Source organism: Seriola dumerili, unplaced genomic scaffold (genome assembly GCF_002260705.1).
Source record: "Seriola dumerili isolate Sdu_G_001 unplaced genomic scaffold, Sdu_1.0 BDQW01000191.1, whole genome shotgun sequence".
Classification (NCBI taxonomy): Eukaryota; Metazoa; Chordata; class Actinopteri; order Carangiformes; family Carangidae; genus Seriola; species Seriola dumerili.
This window is the reverse complement of record NW_019174446.1, coordinates 221,608-243,388: the sequence shown is the minus strand read 5'-3', so window position 1 is coordinate 243,388 and position 21,781 is coordinate 221,608. Positions and strand designations below refer to the sequence as shown.

The 21,781-nt window shown below is 40.9% G+C and overlaps 1 protein-coding gene across 1 annotated transcript; it reads left to right on the top strand.

Moving 5' to 3' along the window:
* The first annotated feature begins 1,269 nt into the window (after positions 1-1,269).
* slc6a20 (solute carrier family 6 member 20) lies at positions 1,270-20,685 on the top strand. The gene is made up of 11 exons (XM_022753325.1): positions 1,270-1,492; positions 7,506-7,646; positions 7,935-8,026; positions 8,149-8,376; positions 8,490-8,600; positions 8,890-9,131; positions 10,967-11,129; positions 14,357-14,558; positions 15,541-15,700; positions 15,808-15,973; positions 20,250-20,685. The coding sequence occupies exons 1-11, from the start codon at positions 1,369-1,371 to the stop codon at positions 20,418-20,420; spliced, it is 1,800 nt and encodes a 599-aa protein (XP_022609046.1). The 5' UTR covers positions 1,270-1,368; the 3' UTR covers positions 20,421-20,685.
* Positions 20,686-21,781: the final 1,096 nt, after the last annotated feature.

The window sequence follows — 21,781 nt, the reverse complement described above, 5'->3', positions numbered from 1 at the left end:
TTAATAACATGGCAGATGTTGGGAACTAATTATTACCTAATGATTAATTAATAAAGTATCTCACAGTCTGTTCTGTAGTCACTCGTTGTCATCTACCACAAAGAATTAATAATAGAATTTTTAAATTGAATTACATGATTATTTTTAATCCATCTACTTCAACATTCACCGTTTCCATTTCAGTTTTAATTAAAGACAGTTGTCTTTACTTTGAAGCAATATCACGGTTAGTGATGTGGTACCCTATCAGGTTCCAGGTCCCAGATCCTGCAGCTGGAACAGCTCTGACCAGCTGTGCTGTGATGAGGAAACTGAGCTGGATGAGGTCAAGTGGACATCACAGTCCCGCTGTCATACATGACCATGACTTCAGGTCCCCTCTAACAGATATTTAGGCGTCCACACACACAGTGATCTTCACTGACACATTCATGTTGCTGCTACATGAGGCCAAGCAGCCATGTTGTCCATAAATCTCACCGGGGATTTTATTTGAGCCTTCACCTGTGTTGAACTAATAATCTGATGAATGCTGGTCAGAGGATCAGAATCATAATCATTATAAATATGAATTAATTTTCATTGGGCCACTAATGGAGGATCCTCTGTTGTAATTCAAATGTAGTTTTGATCAGTCTGCTTTCTGAATGATCAGTTTACGACTCAGCTGTAATGTCACACAGTGGAAGTCTACAGTTACACAGTGTGAAGGTTACATAACCACAGAACAATAAAAACAAACGGAGCCTTTGCTTCGGTCAGGATCTGAACACCAGCATCACAGCTGGAGAGAAGTATGTTAGTTAATGAATACAGCTGTCAGATGAGGTGCAAGTGAAGACCAGGGCAGGCTGGGATTTTCCACAGGAGACAATCCTGCTGGGTTAAAGAGCCTGGACCACTAAACTGTCATACAGGACTCGCCCAGCTCAAGGAGCAGGGATAAGACACAGACATGAATGAGAGACGGTGTCTCCAGATCCGAGCTGAACACCTGCAGTGAATTCTTGGGCATGAAGTGTGGCTGCTTGACAATGACATTTCAACACTTCATTCTCACAGATCCCATCTACACTTATTTTACATTTCAATCACTACATTTCCCATGCTCTAAAGCCAGTGGCTGATGGGAGGTGTAGTTATTCAATAACAGAAACAGTGACTCTCCTGGAGGAGGACCCTCCCCCTCAGAGTGAGCACGTTACTATTACAGTCAGTTTATAAACCCCAGGCAGGACGCGCGGTGACACAGCCTCCACACGCTGCGCTCTTTACCGCTCTCACCGCTCCCACCGCTCCCACCGCCCCGCTGACGCGCAGAGCTCCGGCCGCTGAGCTCAGACCTGGACACGTTCACAGGACTCAGACATGGAGAAAGATGCGAGACCCAGTTGGGACAACCCCATGCAGTTTGTGCTGGCGTGTGTGTCGTATGCAGTTGGACTGGGGAACGTGTGGCGGTTTCCGTACCTGTGTCAGATGCACGGTGGAGGTAAGTCACGGACTCCATACTGAGCACCGTCAGGTGCATGATTGACAAGGACTGAACGTCTGTGTGAGGCGTGAGCAGCTCTGTGGTCTCATTTACATTTTAAATAGAGAGACTGATGTGGCACAGCTGGACCTGAACAACGAGCCTCCACACTGTCACTGTATCATCCAGCATCAGTGTGGAGTCAGTGTGAGGACTGAAGCTCACACACTACACATCTCACACATCTGACAATTAGCCCATCAATCTGTATCTGAGTCATGCAGGTTGGCTGTTTCTGGTGGTAAATTTCCAAACGAATCCTTATCACACTGAATGTGCTATTGTTGAACAGGCGGTTGACTCAAAGTTGAAACCAATAAACTAAGAGCAGGTCATAAACCTGAGGTGGTGAGTGGTTGATATTAGTCAGATTTATCCAGAGTGAAGCCTGGACAGACTTTACACCCTGACTGCTGCTGGAGCTCCACAATCAGACATGGCACTGTAATATAACTATTATAAATTAATTAACATTCTTCATTAAAACAATATTATATTATTCATATTTAAAAAATTGTTATTAAAACAATATTAGAGTTTATTTGGTTTCAGCAAATTTCCCTTCACACTGACAGTCTTTCCAGCTGTTAATGTCTAAGAGAAAGAGAAAACATCTGGTCTCTCCTTAATATGAACTGTTGTCAGTGTATTTAAACTGTGTTACAGTTATAAATGTACTCTGGCACAGTGACTAACACTCTGTCACTGGCAATTAATCAGTTAATTAGAGCTCATTGTGATAAGAGCAGAGACCTCAGTTCATATTGTGAATGAGCCTGAGCTGTGAGCTGTGGAGGGAATCAGCTGAAAACATGTAGCACTGATGCATAATTCACAGGTGGAAGTTATGTAAGAATTTTAAGACTCTCAAACTCAGATGGTCCTCCTCTGAGTGAACCTCAGGGAGAGCAGAGCCTTTATTCAACCATATGTACTGGAGCAGATTCACTATTTCAGCTAACCGTTTGGATTATTATACTATTTAAAGCTCCATATTTTCCTCTTCTCCTGTGTTTTATATGAAGTGTTGATCCATAAGAAGATATATTTGTGGTTTTAAGAACCAAAAACCATCTCTGTAGTTTTACATCTCCTCTCTCAGGCTTCTCTCTGGAGCTCTAGTAACAACAGGTCAGGAAGCCAATAAGAAGAGAGGAGGCTCTGAGCCTCTCTTCTGATTGGCTGACTATTTTCTGAGTGATTGAATAAAAAATATAGCAGATTTCAGGTAAAACACTCAGAGAAACCAAATCCTGCAAGGTTGGATGGTGGGTCCAGGTGGGCTGGGTTGGTGTGCTGCTGAGGGCCATGACTGCTTAGTTGGGACATCACAAAGTTACAGAAGTCCTCACGGCTGGTTTTAAGGCTCAGTTTCTGAATACAGGCTGTGTGCATTTCTCTGTGGACTGAGCGCTTTGATACTTTCACAGTATTAATATAGAACCTAGACCTGCTTTATAATCAAAGAACATATGGACAGAGACCTTTAGACTGGATGGAGTTTTAACACCTACTGCACAAACATCCATTACTGTTTACAGCTGAGAGTTTTAACATGTGGTTTTGTTTCTTTCAAGTAAAATTTGTTTGTAATGTACCTGTGTTTTACTTTTTACCAACAAAAGCAGAAAAGATATGAAGTGATGATTCAGTTTTGAAAGACAACACATGTTCAGTGTGTAAAGCTGATAAAGAGCAGATATACTCCACTGGTTTTTACTGTATATCTGAAGATTCCTCTGTAAATGAGAAGTGTTGTTTTTACTCAGTTTTCTTCCTGTTGGATAAAACAGTGATATTATTAAAGCACAGGTCAGATGAACAGATGAACCAGGTCCCGAGAGTACCCAGAGTAGACATGCTGAATTAGAGGACTACTGTGTCTTTTTGGGTCTGTCCCGGGTCACTGAACAATGAGCACACTTCTACTGTAATTACTGTCCTGGATGTGTAACGTCCGAGCAGGAAACCAGGGGAGACATGTGACAGCTGTTCTCAAGGTTGGAAACAACTAAATGAATGAACTTTTTCTTGGTCCAGTAACTCCACAACAATGTGGTGGAATCACTATGTGGACAGAAACTGGATGTGAGATATTCAGCCTCTAATACTGTACCACTGTAGGTTCATTCATGGGGACAGAGTTTAATCTGAACAATGTATCACTGAGGTTTTTAATTTTTATTAACAATTGATAAAATACTGTAAGTTTCCAATGAAGAGCTTCTAATTATAAAGTGAAAGTGCACAATGTTCAGACCTGGAAGTTGAGCATAAATGTAGTGGTGTAGATTATAAGCACAGCTCAGTGTTAGTGCTGGAGAACAGGTAGATAGGCAAGTGTCAGCAGAAGAAACTCTCCTCAGCTCAGTCTAACACTGTTTTATACATCCATACTGTACAGTGGCAAACGCACTGCAATGGTCCAAAACACTTCCATCATAGATAGATAGATAGATAGATAGATAGATAGATAGATAGATAGATAGATAGATAGATAGATAGATAGATAGATAGATAGATAGATAGATACTTTATTTACCCCCTAGGGGAAATTCATGTGTCCATTAGCTCATTGTTGATAATAATGATAATAATAATAATAAAACAGTTGATAATAAATAAACAATAATAATTATATTAGTCTACTTCCTGTGGCTGAGGTGTTCTACAGCCTGATGGCAGTGGGAACAAAGGATCTCCTGAACCTCTCTGTTCTGCAGTGAGATGAGACGTTTGCTGCTGTAGCTGCTTCTCTGTCCTGCCAGAATGTTATGGAGAGGATGGTCGGTATTGTCCAAGATGGCCTCCATCTTACATTGCATGCGTCTCTCCACAAGAGTCCTGAGTGAGTCCAGACTACTATTATTAGTAGAAAAAGCTGCAAATTCAGAAACGATGCAGATTAAAAAAAAACATGCGAAAATACAAAACAAATACAAGAACGGAAACATGCTTCAGGAAGCCAAAACAAATACATGAACAGCAAACACGCTGCAAATACAGAAACGATGCAACAACAAAAACACACAAACCCCCATAGACTGTATGTAAGCTAACGCTAACCCTTGCTATGTTTTTTTATTTTCTCGTTTGGTCAAAGGTCAGGTCGTAGGTCTGGCCTCTCAGGTCGAAGCTTATTATGCCCAAGGTGTTCCACTTAGCTCCCCCTAGAGGCCTGGAGCACTTCCATAGTGTTTATGTGGATATGCAGCACTTTTTTCTGTTGCATTTGTTTTGGGGGTTCGTGTGTTTTTGTTTTTGCATTGTTTCTGTATTTTGAAGCATGTTTGGTTTGTTTGCCTGCAGTACGTTTTTTTGTTTGCAGTACATATCAATTGTTGTATTTGTTTTGTATTTTCATATGTGTTTTTGAATCTGCATCGTTTCTGAATTTGCAGCTTATTTCTCCTAATGTGTTGGCTGTCCTCTGAAGCTCCCTGTAAGCAACAATGTGATTAGGTACAACAGGAAAAAAGAAGAACCGAAGACCTGAAGCAAATACGCATTTATTATTAGAAACTTTATTCTCAGACTGTAGGTTGAACCTGACGTGCTGTGTAAATTTGATGAAGCAGTAAAAAACTCAGCATGCAGCACATGAAAGGTCAATGTGTGTCTCTACTAAGTGAGCCCACAAAAACTGTTGTCTGCACTTAATATGTGTCTTTTCATCAAATGTCTGTCCTTTTTTGGCTCAGAGTGCTGAAACTATCAGCTCTGACAGAGGCTGAAGGCACCAAATGTCTTGTTGACATGTTTTTGATCAGTCAGTTCCTGATTTAGATCATTGTTCCAGTTTTGGATCGTCTTTATTTAGAGATGTTGTTCAGCATTTTAGTTAAAAACAAAAGAAAGAAAGGTTGATATTTTTCTCAGCACTGAAACTCTTTGTCCACTTCATTAAAAACACAGGTTATTATGTTTTATTCTGTGATGAGCAGATGTATCACTCGTGAATCAGACCACATTTACAGAGTGTGTCTTATAGTTCACACACAAATACATATACTGACATACCTGTTTATTAGGCACACCAGTATAATGGGTTGCAGCAGCTCCGCACTCAAAGTCCTACATGTCTTTTTTTTCAAACTTACTTTATTGAATTATTTGTTTAAGAAAAGGAACAACACAACAAGAAGGGCGATATAAGGACAGACATAGAACATATATGATAATGAATAAACAATAATGAGTAAAATGAAATAACAATCACTAATAATAATAACTGATAATGATGATGATGATGATGATGGAAATAGATAATATTTAAAAACAAAGGTACAGCCCTATATAGCGGTCAACTGAGTTAGATTCATCATTCCAACTGTCTATTTCAATCTTATTACATTTCTGGAAGTTACAAAAGATGTGTCAAATGTCCCTAAACCTGTCAAGTTTGTTCTTTGTAATGTAACTTATCTTTTCTAAGGCAAAGTAAAAGGTCATTCCCTTCGACCATTGTGAAATTGTACAGGTTGTTTGTTTCTTCCATGAGTCAGTTATACAATGCTTTGCTGTTGTTGTTGACAGTGAGAGATGGTTCATTGTTATGGTCATAGTTTGTAATGTTATTGTGTTTTTAATATCCTGTCTACCTCATCAGTGTTAATGGGGAAAATGTTAGAAACCAAACTCTCTTACTGAAAATAAACCTCACAGTTGATCTTGTTTTATTGCAGGGATACTGGATTGAATTAGATTATACAGTTACCAAATAAACTGGAAACTCACTGTAGATATTACTGGATCTTTCAGCAGTCTTTGATACAGTGAACCATCCTACTCTCTGTACTCTCTGACATGGGCATCTCAGGCAAAGCTCTTTCTTGGTTCAATCGCACTGGGCCCTCCTTCTGTGTCATGGCAAGGACTAATGTCCTTATCAAATCTCCTCCTCACAGGGGTGCCCCAAGAATCAGTACTGGGACCCCTCCTCTTTGCAATATATATCACCTCCTTGGGTCCAATTATCCGCTATGGCTTCTCATCACTGCTATGCAGATGACACCCAACTATACCTGTCGCTCCCTCCAGCTGACCCCACTGTGTCTGTGCAGATCTCAGCCTGTCTCTCTGACATATCCACATGGATGAAGGAACGCCACCCTCAACTAAACCTCTCTAAGAATGAACTTCTAGTCATCCCTCCCAATCAGTTTCTCCATCACAATATAGATATATCAAAATTACCTCTTCATTTCGTACCCCAACCAAGGTCTAGAGAAACCTGAGTGTCATGTTTGATGACCGGCTCTCCTTCTCTGATCATCTTCATCCTTCTCCTGGTCATGCTGCTTTGCTCTATTCAACATCAGAAAAAACCAAGCCTAACTTCACTCAGTACTCCAATCAGCTCTTGGTCCAGGTCATGGTTATCTCTCACCTGGACTGCTGCAATCCTCTTCTGACAGGCCTTCATGTACAATGAAACCTTTACAGATGGTCCAGAATGCAGCAGCCTGTCTGGTCTTAGATCAGCCTACTTATCGACCTACACTGTCTACCTGTGACTGCCTGAATCAAATTTAACTCACTAATGCTGCCTTCAGAGAGATTTCTAGGTCTGCACCATCTACTTGAACTCAGTCATTCAGCCTTATGCTCCTTCTCGTCACTGTGTTCCTCCAAGGAATGTCGTCAGGCATCAACATCCCTGCACTCAAGACAGTCTCAGTCCAGACTGTTCAGGTCTGTGGTTCCCTGATGGTGGAACAAGCTATATGCAATCAGAGCAGTGCAGAGCAGTACTTAGAGTCACTTTGGATAAAAGCATCTGACTAAATGTAGATGTAAATGTAATATAATGTAATGTAATGTCTTCACTGTAAGAGAAACTGTGGGAAACAGTCTTTGCTTCTTGTTCCCTGTTGAAAGTATGAATGTGTAGACTGGCAGTAGCCTTCATTGTTTGTTGTGATGTTGTGTTTTCTGAATTGGTTGAGTACAGCTTTCTTTCCATCCTCAGGGGGGTTCCTGATTCCTTATTTAATCATGCTGTTTCTGGAGGGCGTGCCCTTGTTCTACCTGGAGCTTGCCATTGGTCAGAAGATGCGTCTTGGTAGCATTGGAGCGTGGACTGCCATCAGCCCATATTTGGGAGGAGTGGGTAAGTGACAGTGAGACAGTGATGAGGGAGCACCTCTGCCTCTCTGGTGGTGTGCAAGTGTGTGTCTGCTGCGTTGGCCCCATGAGAGCTGTGTGTTAGTGAAGTGCTAATTAAATGATTTAATTCTAATTATTGCAGCTGGTCAGTAATGAGTTCCAGTATGTGAAGCATTACTATTTGACTCACATGATGAACATTAATTTTTTTGGGTTAACAGGTGTGTACAGATTGTGTGAAATTGTCCTTTGTAACAGTTTTTGATTTGTTTGTACAACTCTCTCGTTTTAGGTCTTGCTAGTGTTGTGACTTCCCTGTATCTGTGTCTCTATTACAACATCATCAATGCATGGAGTTTCTGGTACCTCTTTCATTCATTTCAAGTGAGCTGCTGATTAACAACAACTGTCATTTGTTCACTGACAGATTCTGTTTCTATACAAAGAGTTGGCTCTGCTCTGCACAGTCAGATAACACACTGCACTGCTCTGTGTCCATGTCTCAGTCCGTCCTGCCCTGGGCCGAGTGCCCCGTCAACTCCAACCGAACAGGGCCCATAGAGGAGTGTGAGAGGGCCACGCCCACCCAGTACTTCTTCTACAGGGAGACACTGGACATTTCTTCTTCTATTGAAGGGAACGGAGGTGTTCACACGGGCCAGGCTCTGTGTCTCATGCTCGCTTGGGTCATTACTTACCTGTTCATTGTCCGAGGGGTAAAGTCAACTGGAAAGGTAAGAGGGTTAATTAAGTCTCACATAAGAACAACAACAAAATAACAACAACTTGTTACTCACCCACTCCCATGTGAACTTTGACCCCGGCTGCTGTGTGGCTCTATCTGTAGGTGGTGTACTTCACAGCCACCTTTCCCTACTTGGTCCTCTTTATCTACCTGATCCGGGGCGTCACGCTGCACGGGGCCATGAATGGAGTCAAATACATGTTCACACCCAAGGTGAGGTTGTGTTGGGGTTTTAGAGCGGACACACACTGTGTGTGAGGACACAGCTTAGTTCAAGTTGTTGACATTTTCCAATACAAAGTTTCTGTTTGAATGTTTGTGTGTTCCTCTTAGAACCATCAGCAGAACTGTGAAACAACAGAAGGTTATTATTAAGATGTATGTTAAAGTGTATGCTGTGTGTGTGTGTGTGTGTGTGTGTGTGTGTGTGTGTGTGTGTGTATGTGTGTTGTGTTGTGTGTGTGTGTGTGTGTGTGTGTGTGTGTGTGTGTGTGTGTGTCAGATGGAGCAACTTGCCGACCCCACCACGTGGATCAATGCAGCCACTCAGATCTTCTTCTCTCTGGGTCTGGGGTTCGGGTCTCTCATAGCCTTCGCCAGCTACAACCAATACAACAACAACTTTGAGCATCAGGCCATCGTCGTCTCCCTCATCAACAGCGGGACCTCCATCTTCGCCAGCATTGTCACCTTCGCCATCTACGGTTTCAAGGCCACCATCAACTATGAGAACTGCCTGGAGAGGTGTGTTAATGTGTGTATGTGTGTGTGTGTTAATGTGTGTATGTGAGGGCACCCTGTGTGTCTTTAAACAGTCCACAGATGCTGTGTATATGTGTATGTGTACCTCAAAGCTGCAAGTAAGTTTGTAGTTGGTTTTTTTGTGGTCATTAGTTTTTAATTGATGTAATTCAAAGTTGATAATAATTATGAATTAAATGTATGAATGATAATTGACAGAGAGACACAGATACATGACATTAATGGAAAAGAAAACACAGCCTCAGTAATCCCATCAGATACAGAGAGCAGCAGAGGATGTTGAGATTTTTAAAAGCACCTCAATTATTTATTTATTCTATTCTATTCTATTCTATTCTATCTATTTATTAATATATACATTTTAGGCAGTTTACTGTTAGGTCCTTTATTCTATTTTTATTTTCTGGACTGATTTCCTTTTGGTAACTGGTTTTACTGACTTCAGTTCTTTTCCTGTGTTTTAGTATTTTATTATTTTATCTTTATCTTTATGGTGATAAAGCCCACTCAAGGGCAGCAGCAGGGAGCGGCAGCAGCAGAGGGAAAACAGATCTATTTTTTTAACTTCTTCACATACTGGGCTTCTCTCAGACCTGACAGCAGAGAGCCGGTTCACTGTGGGTTGTTTGTTTGTTTTTGTTCAATCCGTAAAGTAATTGTTAGCCACTGGTCAGATGGAAATTATAACTGTACAAAAACATGTTTGATAGAAAGAGACTGAGACGCTGTCAAAGATCAGCAGCCACATGTGCAGATGGAACAGACAGCCACTGAGATCACAAACTGTGCAGTGAGGTAGATGCAGTAATAACAGACAGAGAGAAGCAGCTGAGGTGGTCGTGTGTGTGTTTGTGTGGGTTGGATGTGTAAGAGTAAAGTGAATTTTTTCAGCTTAGTAAGTGGTGATGAATCAAAGGGCTGGAGGTGGACATGGAGACACAGTCTGTGGGTCTCTGTGCTTATCATGTTTTTTTGGCTGGAACGCAAGCGTGGGATCAGCCTTGTAATCTGGAATCCCACTGACTGACTGAGTGAGTGATGATATTTCCACCACTGGTCAGCAAAGTGCCAAGCTGCTCTGGTTTCCCAGCTGCTCAGGAACTTCAGGGAAGAGGAGGAGTGCTTCCAATACACCGAGCCTCACCTCCATTACAGCAAATAAACAACTTTCATTACATGTATCATTATTGTCATTATTATTGCTGCGCTCTGTGTGAGAGACTAAATAAGAAATATAGTCTCAGGCCCCGGTGCTTCACCTGGTGGAGTGTGTTACAGTGGGGTTTAGTCCTTGCCGCGGTGACTGGGGTTCCTGCATGTCATCCAGTCAAAGGCAAAAGCCTGAAAAATTAACTTTAAAAACGAAAGACAGTCTGTCTCTTCTACTTTCTCTCTGATCATTTTACAGTAGACACAGCTGAAATCACAGCTCAGTCTTTGTCTTTCATTCATCAACTGGGAAATGGCTAAGCTGGGTAAACGTGATGTCTTCCAGTTGAACTCTTGCACAAAATCTGCTCAGTGTTTAATGAGGAGGTGTTTGAGTGGCCAGTCCAGTTAATGATACAGTGCGGCTGACTGAAACTTCAGGACCTGCTGGTGCTCTGGTTTTTGAAGGGTGGACAGTTTGATTCTGGGTCTGTCTCAGACGGCAGATGAGTGTATGACACTTGCCCTCAGTGAGACAGCAGTGGTAAACCTGAGAACTACACTGAATGATAAAAGGTACTGCAGGTGATTAATATTCTGGGTCAGGTCTGAGGTCTGGGTTGAGGTCGTGAACTTTTCATGTAACGGTCCATGTCTTCCTGCTCCAGGACCCGCATCCTGCTGCTGAATACCTTTAACCTAGCAGAGGACACCATCACCATGGACACGGTCTTTGAATGGACTGAGAAGCTGAACGCCACGTATCCGCAGCAGTTTGCTGAGATCGCCAACAAACTGGAAACCTGTGACCTGGAGAGTGAACTAGACACTGTACGTCCCTCATCATTACACTGTTCTTACAGTGATACACACTGAACACCCTAATATTTTATATTATTAACAACAATGGATTCGCACACTGTGAGAGAGAAAAGGGTCTCCTAATAACTGGTGCGGTTAGCTCAAAGTTCAGTTCATACAGATGAAAACAAACTAGTTCACATTCATTTGTTCCATATATTTTAATAAAAAGGCCGATATTCTTTTTCAATAGAACCTCCTTCTACCCATCTATGGAGACGTTATGCGGCGTGCCATAAAACGTGAGTTAAAAGTGTCGTAAAACATTCACGTTCATCATTTGTAAACTGATTCGTTCAGTTCAGCGTTCACTAAAAATATGAATGTGTTCAATGAACGCCACCTCATGATGGTGAGGTCAGACTCATGAAGTAGTGCAACAGATAACTGCAATAATCTTTCAAATGTGGTACTAAACAACTAAGGTACTAAAATTGGTATGTTTATCCCTTTGGGGCCATTCACTTGAAAAATCCCATTAGCCACTTGAAATTTCTAAATTTCAAGATGGCAGCCATTTCTGGCATAGGAAACATATATTTTACCACAGACTTTTACCCACAGGACTGATTGCACTGATTTTGCCATGTAATCCTAATAGGATGTCAAATTCACAACTATTAAATTTCTTCAGAGCTTTATTTTTCTATATGTTATGTGAAAAATTCTGCATAAAAAAACAATGTATTTGCAAACCATTTATTATGAATGATGTACAAAACTTGTTTACTTCTCTTAACATTAGCTCACTAGGCTAACTCGCTAGCACAAGGCTAGTTAGCAAGCTTTTTTGTGAGTAATCTTTTTTTTGTTGAGTAATGTTTTTGCTGAAATATACCGCACCACTTTACAATAAGACTACCTTACAAAGGATTTATAAATGGTTTATAATTATTAATTTGGTTGCTAGTACTTAAATCATAAAATCATAAAGCTCAGCACTTTGCTGAACAGTGGTGGAAAATCATCACTCACTCAGTCAATCAGTGACATTCCAGATCACAAGGCTGATCCCGCTCTTGGGTTCCAGCCAAAAAAATACAGACTGTGTCTCCATGTCCACCTCCAGCCCTTTGATTCATCACAGTACAGAGAAATGTAGGCTCACTATTTGGCAAGGAACAGGTCACTGTTGTCCTTTTTATCTCATGTGTTATATCAGCTTATGAATGATTTATAACAAGCTAATCAATAAACTAGTTATAAACTTTTCATAAGTCCCTTATAAGGGGAGTCTTATTGTTAAGTGGTACCAAATACACTTTCATTTTTTACAGTGTACTAAATTTTGCCTTCTACATTGTTAAAATGTGCGATTTGATACCTGGATTATTCATATGAGAAAATACTGGATGAACTTTATCATTAATATCATTTCCTTGACAGAAATGGCAGCCGCCTTCAATTTTCAAGTGGCTAACATGTTTTATCAAAAGAGTAATACACAAGGAGGATTTGTGTCAAGTTTACCATGTGTATCCACATTTGAAAGATTTCCCTGGAATATGCAGTTATCTGCTGCACTAAAATCCCTCTCACCTGTGTAGTATGTTCACTGTTAGCACGTCTTTATACAGAGCAGAAGGTTGGATCTACTGGTGTGGTGGAAGTGTTAAATTCAGACGTTACAGTTGTTAACCTGAGCTGTTAGAAGTGGATGAGAATGGATGCTAAGCCGTCTGATTTGTTAAGGGTTATTATTCTTGGCAGTTTTTACCTTTAACAGATCATGTGACACTTCCAGCTGTTCATTAACTTTTGAGAGTGTGACCAACTTCAAGTGCAGGATCTCTAAGAACCATTCATTCCCTCTGACACTGCTGCAACACTGGAACAAGTGATTTTTTTCATTTCATGAGGGGAAGTTTGATGCTTATTGTTCATGTATGGACAGTTTCAGATGTGTAGAGGGAGGGAACATATCTGGTGTGTGTGTGCGTCCCCCCCCCCCCACCCCCCCACCCACACACACACACACACACACACACAAAAAAATTAAGTATCTATCTATCTATCTGGCTATCTATCTAAGAGCTGAGTTGATGCTTTTTAACCAAGAGGAGGAGGACTCAGTGGAAAACTGAACTGAAAACAGGTGGTTAGTTAATTTTGTGAAAACTGTAGATTTTATACAGTTATAGAAAGAGATAACTTCCTCAGTTTAGTTCTTCTGTGGTTCTGTGGATTGTAACAAAGTTTAGATTACATCACTCTGACAATGTGGAGGATATGTTGGGTGTATGTCAGTATTTAAAGGAGCTATTTGTGAGTTTTGCTATTGCTACATAGCTAACAATAGAATTAACAGCTGTTCAGTCTTGACAAGAGCTTCAGTCGTGTTTACAATATAAAAGGTTATAATATGTTTTTTCAGGACAGACTGGACACTACAGTGAGTCAGTATCAGAAAGTGACGAGATGTAGGTTAGCATGCTAACTTCAGTGGAAGAAAAGACTAGAAATAGAAATAGAAGCAAAATGAGTTAATATTGGTGTTTGTTTCCACCTCTGGAGACAGCTGCTGGTGAGTAAAGGAATGGAGTTTGATGCTGTGCTCACAACGTATCTTCTAGACTGGTAAGTAAACAGCTGCTAAGGCTAATACTGGCTATGTAGCAATCGCAAAACTTACATATTGCACCTTTAATATTCCCCATGTTGATTTGAGTTTGTAAAGATCCTCTGTATCCAAACAGTACAGGTGAGCTAAACAGTTTAAGGTTTCATTAGTGTGTGTGAATAATAGTACATCATCTGCATAAACACAGAGGAAGAATTGTCTCGTAATTTAAGATAGTCTTAATGTTTGGGATTCGTCCAGTTTCTCCTGCCAGTGCTTCAGGTAACATGGTGAAGAGTGAAGGAGACACAAGACATCTTTACCTGTCCAAAGAAGACTTTGACTTGACTTATACTGACTGCTGTTGGTCAGTTAAAACAATATATGGAACAAAAGAAGAAGAAAAAGTCCCAGTGAGTTTTAGATAAAGAGCTGCAGGCAACAGGCTGCCTCACACAAATTATACATCACCAAGGTTAACAGTACCTTTAACCAAGCAAGCTGACCTGACATATAGAAAACCATTCACAGTACAGGATGTGGTTACCTGTCTCAGAGTGGTTATCTCAGGCCTGTAGAACTGTTCTGTTAGCCAGTTGAGTTTCCAGTCATTAACTCTGTCTCTCATCTGTTCCAGGCAGTGGAGGGGACAGGTTTGGCCTTCATAGTGTACAGTGAGGCCATTAAATACATGCCAGTGTCCCAGCTGTGGTCAGTGCTGTATTTCGTTATGCTGCTGCTGCTGGGGATGGGCAGCATGCTGGGAAACGTCACCGCCATCATCACCCCGCTGCGAGACTTCAAGATTGTGTCCTGCATGAGCAACGAGTTGTTCAACGGTAAATCCAGGCTGATGATGATGGGAGATGTTGTCTTCACCATCATCATCCTTGTGGGCATCAGCCTCTACTAGTGGTTTAAATGACTCTGAATTCCCCAGGGGTCCTCATGCCCCAGTTTGGGAACCACTGGTTTAAAGGAAGCAATTTCACTGTGACAGTTTGGGAAATAACATTTTTACCATGGTTCTGGAGCTATGAGATGTTCCTGTTGGCAAGACAGACACATTTATCTGTTTGAGTTCACCTCAGCCAATCAGATTTTAAGATTTAATTTGTCCCACATGATTGTGACCAATCAAAGGATGAACTGACCCAGAACCCAGAATTAAACACTGTGAGCTTTACTGTCATTTGATGAAAGATGAGGGTTCATTATTAATTTTGTTCAGACAGCAGGTTTAAATAAATAGACTTTACTTAGAAAGAATCAATCTGTAAAGGAATAAGAAAATAAATGTGGAAATATAAACAGGAATAAATAAGTGTTTAAAATTAAATAAAAAAGCTTTATTCTTATTCTTTAATTTAATATTTAATAATATCAATATTTGCACATTATATATTGATTAATATTAATAAGTGAATATTTAATATTTATAAAATTAATGTAATATTTATCAAAAATGCTTTTTGCTTTTGCAATAGGGCAAAGGCATTTTTTATTTAATATTTAATCATATCAATAAATGCATATTTATTATATAGAAATAAAAAAATATTTAATATTTATTTATTTAAATGCTTTTATCCAATGTTTTATTCTCTTATTTAGTTTTATATGATATTAATAAATAAATATATATTATATATTTAATATATACAATCATATATATATAACATATCATGTTTATATTTCTACATTCATTTTCTTATTGTTTCATAGATTTTGTTTTTTATGGCATGTCTATGACTCCATGATGTTGCTCTGCAGTGACTGTACATGGATGTGTGTCATTGACTGAGTGTGTGTTACCCGCAGGTTTAGTGTGTCTGTTCTGTCTGCTGCTCGGCCTCGGCTTCACCACCCCCTCAGGGAACTACTGGTTCACCATGTTCAATGACTATGGAGCCACGTTCTCCCTGCTCTTCATCGTCCTCATCGAGGTCATAGCTGTCAGTTACATCTACGGGATTAGAAGGTTTGTGTTTCTGTGTGTCTCGGTGTTTGTGTGACTTCAGTTGCGCTTGTTTTGGTCCAGCTGGGAACCATAATCGGCAGGTTTTAATATATTATCTCTGATTGTAGGTTTGAAAAAGACATAGAGGACATGCTCGGTCATCGTCCCAACTGGTACTGGAAGATCATGTGGGGGTTCACGAGTCCTATTCTCCTTATCGGCCTCTTTATCATCTACATCGCCAAGTACATCCAGGGCGGGACGCCCACCTACCAAGCATGGAACAAAGAGCTGGTGAGCTTTGCTTTTGTCTCCTCTGATACTCGTGTCAGTCTGTTAGTTCACCTGGTCAGGGCTTGTTGTTTTATATATGTATATATATATACAACAAAACATTAACCAACATGTACATGTACAAAGGTTTAGACTTCTGCTGCTTAGCTGTGCTGTGCTGGGTGAGGTTAGGCCCAGTCAGTAAACGTCAACCAGTGCTTGGAACAAAACAAAGAGGTCCTTTCTTGTGTTGTTGTAAAGACCAGTGAGGTGGGTGGCTTCCTGGTGGAGTGAAGTCCTGTGTTGCTGTGTGGCTTCCGCTGTTTTCTCATTTTCTAGCTGTTCCATGCTAACTCTGCTGTGACTCCTGTTGCTTGGAAAATCAGCTGGCAGACTCAGTTGCCGTTGGCGCTGAAGTGAAATTGTTCACTCTTTGTTGAAAAGCAGAGTGAGCAGGCCTGCAGGAAAGCTGTTGTTCCAGGTAGCCTTGTGCTGACCTGGTGCTGTGAGCTTTGTTGGTCCTCGAAGAGCCGAGAGGGGAGAAGGAGCTGCTGCTCTTTAGCAAGCCAAAGAGAGAAGAGAAATGACAAAGAAGGAGATCTGGTTTTGTCTGGGGACACCCTGGGGGGTCACATGTCACAACATGTCACCAACACTGAGTGGTCAGTGAGGTCACTGGGGGAGGGTCGTCCCCAGGTGTGAACGGTGAAGAACTGTGGGGAGGTGCGTTCCTCTGTCTGTGTCTGAGTCCCAACAATATCCTGAGCTGACAAACAGTCAAACAAAAACAATTTACAATAGATACAGGTTTATACAGAGGTAACAGCCTGTAATGGTCATCACTGATCTGAAAGCTGACGTTAGAATGAAAGTCATTTAGTTTGTCCCCTCCCAGTATGTTTTTGGGTTGTACATCCATCCCATTCTCAGGAGTGTGATATCTCAGCAACGTCTTGAGGGACGTTCTCAAACATTAAAGCTCAAGGTGACCGAGCAAAACACATCGTCGGCCTCTTGAATGTAATATCTTAGGACCACCCGGAGAGAATTTCTTCATATTTGGCACAAACATTCACTTGGATTAACTGATTAGAATTTGGTGGTCAAAGGTCAAAGGTCAAAAGTCACTGACCTCACAAAAAAACAGTTTGGCCCATAACTTAAGAATTTATTCACTAATTATGTTTATATCCGATGTTTATATCCAAAAGGTCAAAGCTCAACTTCACTGTGACATCATCATGTTCTACATAAACACTTCTGGTCATTATTCAACACTGTAGCAGGTGTGTGTTTTGTAAGTCCCTGTGTCAGAGGCTGTGACCATATTTCCTGTAACTTGGCTGGTTCATGGAGGAAACAATCAGGAGGCTATTCTAGTTTTTTATAAACAGTGGTTAGAAGTCACAGTTTATTATATAAGAGTGAGCAGCAGAGTGGTCATTTCTCAGGTCTATTGTAAGTTGTAAACAGTATTATTTTAATGCTGATGTTGAAGAGAGTCTAAACCTTGTACAGTGACAACTGTCTCTTATTATATTCTGTGACATGCCTAATTTCAATGCTCTGTGAGTTGTATAAAATATGAAAAATGGTCAATAAAAGAATGAAAATAAATATTTGATCATTAAACATGGTTAGGACATCCTACCTGCAGTTCAGAGACTGTCAAAGACCTATCAGTGTCAAACAGGGACATGAACCAGGTTTCTAATCCTGAACATGATTAAAACCAGGATCAGACAGAACAAGTGTGAAGATACTGACAGATAATACTGAGGTTTAGTGAAGTTAATGAAGTTAATAAAATTATTATGGTTGTTGGGAATATTACGAGATCCGTCCCCTCAGCCCCGGATGAGACCACCAGCTCACCGTTTCACCATCAGAATCAGATCAGACCAGATCTATTTAGCAGCACATGAAGCTCCAGTCAAAGGTCAGTTATGAGTCTCCAACAACATGAAGAGCTGAGAGGGATAAAGAGCATTAGGTCAGCGTTAATGTTATACAACAGACTACATGATAATATAGAGTGAGCTGAGGAAGAGAACCACCGTCACTGCTGCTTTAAACCTGAACAGACTGATGCAGAGCTTCATCAGACAGACAGCGGGCCCACATCTACTGCTCATCTCCACTGCTCCTTAACTGGATCTGCCTTTTAATGTGTGATGGTGTAACTACATCAACTGCACAGAGGAAACTGTTTGAAACAGCCACAGTGTATTAACATTTTAGTGACAAACAACCTGGTGGTTGAAATGTGACTGTTAACAGTCAATGTGGATGGTTGACTGTTTCACATTTTGTGATTCTCTTTCTTTGACTCCTTGGCCAGCGTGTTTCCAAAATCCTAAAATAAGTAGTTTTAGACTTAATCCTTAAAAGCCCACATAGACAAAGACACGCCTGGACGTAGTTTTATATTTTTATATTTTTCAATTCTGAGCTTACTCCTTCAGTCAGCGTCATGTGTTATAGCCTACATGATATGATTAAGGAGAAGCTACCCTTTTCTTTCTGGTGCAATGTATCGTCACCATCATGCATTACCTTTGTGTGAGCACAAAATATTTTACAGAAAACAAAAAATGCCCGATGAAAAAAGCTTGTGTTTTGTTGAATAACCTCATGGTCAACCAGGGAATGAAAAGTTGTATTTAGGTGTTTTGGAGCTCCATGGGACGTTTCCTCAGTGAGTTACAGGTCAGTATGTGCACCTCCTAGTGACACTTCAACACTAAGGGCCTAGTAATGCACCCGCAATATACTAAACATCAAACATCATTTTAAGAGTTGGAAAATGTTCATGTGAATAGTTTTTGGTCACTTTGAAAAACACTGAGGAACAAGATGTTTTGTGACTTATACATTGATGTTCAAATACAGACTCTTGCAGTTTGGTTTTGGTGTTGGTGGAAGGTGTTGCCAGGGATTGGGGGAGGGGTACAACAGAATTTGATCAAATCTGAATCCAGTTCTGAATCTGCTTACTGAATCTCTTCAGATGTGGTGGGGGTGTTTGCTCCCCACTAGGGGCTGTGCTACAGCTGCAGAAATTAATTCATTTTTGCTACAGGTCACAGAGTCTAGTGTAAGACTGATGACAGTCTGAGGCCAAACACTCGTTCTTCTGAAGTTATCAAAAAATAACAAATCCAGGTTTTTTACCCACTTCTAATCCAGTGTGGAAATGTCTGTTGGAACCACCATGTGAAGATCAGGGGCCAGTTGCACAAAATACCTTAAGTTTTCTACTTAAATATGACACTTAAGGTTTAATTTCTCCTTAGCTGAGGGAGTTACTTAAGGGTTTCGCACAGAGTCTTTAGTTAAGGGGAAAAGTTAAGGCATTTGCAACAGTGAAAGATCTTACAGTGGTAAAATTCTACTGTTTCCATGGAGACTGTTCATTTGCTGCCATTAGCACTTCTGAGCAATCGTTGAGCTGCAGAAAGTAGAGTGATCCAACTATAGATGATCGGACAAATCCTCAACTGACAGATGGTCAAATATGTGATGTAGAATCAGTTCCACTCTTCTTGGGATGTGTTCATGTTCTTCATTTATCTCCATAAACTCAGTCATGTTGCAGTTAAGACAGAGTCAGAGGTGCCTTTAGTTTTCTTCCATACTTTGGTTGCTAAGGTCTCAACTGACTTCAAGTGATTCCTTAAGTATAAGACCAAGATAAGGAAAAAACCTTAAATTCTGCAGTGAGCATTTTAAGGAAACATTAAGGAGAAGGGTGTTTAAGGGTGTTTTGTGCAACTAAGGAAAATCTTAAACTAAGGTGTTTTGTGCAACTGGCCCCCGGCTTTTACTCTACAACCTTCCTACCTCTCCACAGGTTGTTTGTTGTGTAACGAGTCTGAGGTATAATGGAGGGCAGGTGTGACGTCTGGCCAAGCTGCTTTAATGTCAAGTTACTTTTATTCAGTGTTTCTACTGGTTCTAATCAGCTGCTCTGTTTGTTGTGGAGACGAGGACACCTCTGTGGATAATTCAGCTGCAGGTAAAAACCTCCTGAACCACTGACACTGAAGGAATCCAAACCAGCAATAGAAGACAACAACTCCCATGATCCCGCACTGCTTCACGACATCACCAAACACTGTCTTTTGCTATTGTTTTAATTGATGGACCCCAAGAGGAAGACGTTACAGACTGTATTAAACATAAATGCGATGTTGTGCCAACATGAGCTACAACTGCGTCAGCCCCACAGATGACTGATGAGTTGTAAAGGCTCCTGTGTGAAGACAGGTGTTAACTGTACCTGTTGTCTCCTCAGGGCAAGTCAGTGGTGACGGAGTATCCTGTCTTCGGTCAAGTCTTCATCGGCCTGCTGCTGGTGTCGTCGGTCAGCTGCGTCCCCCTCACAGCTCTGTACGTCTTCTGCAGGAAGAGGAAACGCGGGAACCATCACAAGTGGGAGCGGAGCGTGAACACGGTCTCGACTTAGTGACAGAAGGCGACGGAGCCGTCCTCCAGCTGAACTCGGCAGCATCACTCATCTCCTGTTAACATGGAGCGACTGTGGCATGTGATCAGCTGGTGTCTGTGTTTTCTTTCCACTTTCTTCTTCTTCACTGTCACCAAATGTCTCATCATTGAAAACGTTTGGAGCTGATCTCACCGAGGAGCAGGAGACACGTCTGCTCCTTTAAAAACTAAACCTGGCTTCTTCCCAGTGAATGTATTATTGCATAATTTCTCTCAGTGTTAAAGTCACCCCACCCCCACCCCCACCCCCACCTCCACCCCACCCCACCCCCCAGTCTCAGTCCCCCACAGCTGAGCCGTGGACCATGTTGTTAGTGTAGATACAGTTTGTTTAGCTGTAACTCAGTGTTTCATATGACACTAGTTTACTAAATGTCATTATATGATGAATGTATGTAGATATGTAGTGTACACATGTAGTGTTTGAGTATGTTAGTTATTTTTCATATCTTATACTCAAATAAATGTTGTTTCATATTCAGCCTTTAATTTTAATTCCTCCTCTCAGCGGGGCCACGTCCAGTTCATCTGCAGAAATACTAAACCCCACAGTGAGAGTGGAGTCCAGCAGGAGGATCACAGAGGGTCCAGGTCTAGCAGCATCCAGCGTCTTGTTTCAGGACTTTTCTAACACTGAGTCAGTATTGTGAGAGAAGGAGCAGTTCACAGAGCCAGAACCAAAAGTCCTGCAGAGCTGCAGAGTACCATGTTGGACAGACTGACTGAGGTGTAGGTCTAATAATAGCTTGTATTGAGTTGTGTGGTGAGCAGATTTGTTCTGCGTTCCCTTTGTAAGAAGGTTGTACAAATTACTTGTTTTTCCTACATATGAAGTATTTTTTGATAACTAGTTTTGTACCTGTTTTAAATGCTGGCGTCTGCTTTCAAACCCTCTGTAAGAGAGTTCAACATCAGGTCTGTGTGAACCAGTAGTGGAGCTACTGAGCCAAATATAAATGTAATATTTGCTTTGTACACCCTCTAACCTATAAACTGTACATACTGTAGATATGTGTGTTATCCAATGGTCTAATCATTACAATCAACTAATGTGACTTTTTTGTGCTGTTGTTTAAATGCAATGTTAGTTTCTCCCACAGACAATGAACTGCCATTAAAAAAATCAATTAACATAAAACATCTCATGAGTTATTAATTAACTTCACATCTTCATCTTTCTGTATCTGATCTGTTTATCCTGATGGAGAAGAGCAGACGCTGGTGTTCATCGTGGACCTGCAGCCTGTGCTTCATCGCGATGATGATGTAGTTGTTATAAAATGAGCTTCAGTCACATGATGCCAGGTGGTTGATGATGGG

Coding starts and splice junctions, on each gene's coding strand:
- slc6a20 (XM_022753325.1), top strand. CDS start 1,369: ATGGAGAAAGATGCGAGACCCAGTTGGGACAACCCCATGCAGTTTGTG. Junction 1,493..7,505: donor GTGTCAGATGCACGGTGGAG/GTAAGTCACGGA, acceptor TTCCATCCTCAG/GGGGGTTCCTGATTCCTTAT. Junction 9,132..10,966: donor TATGAGAACTGCCTGGAGAG/GTGTGTTAATGT, acceptor TTCCTGCTCCAG/GACCCGCATCCTGCTGCTGA.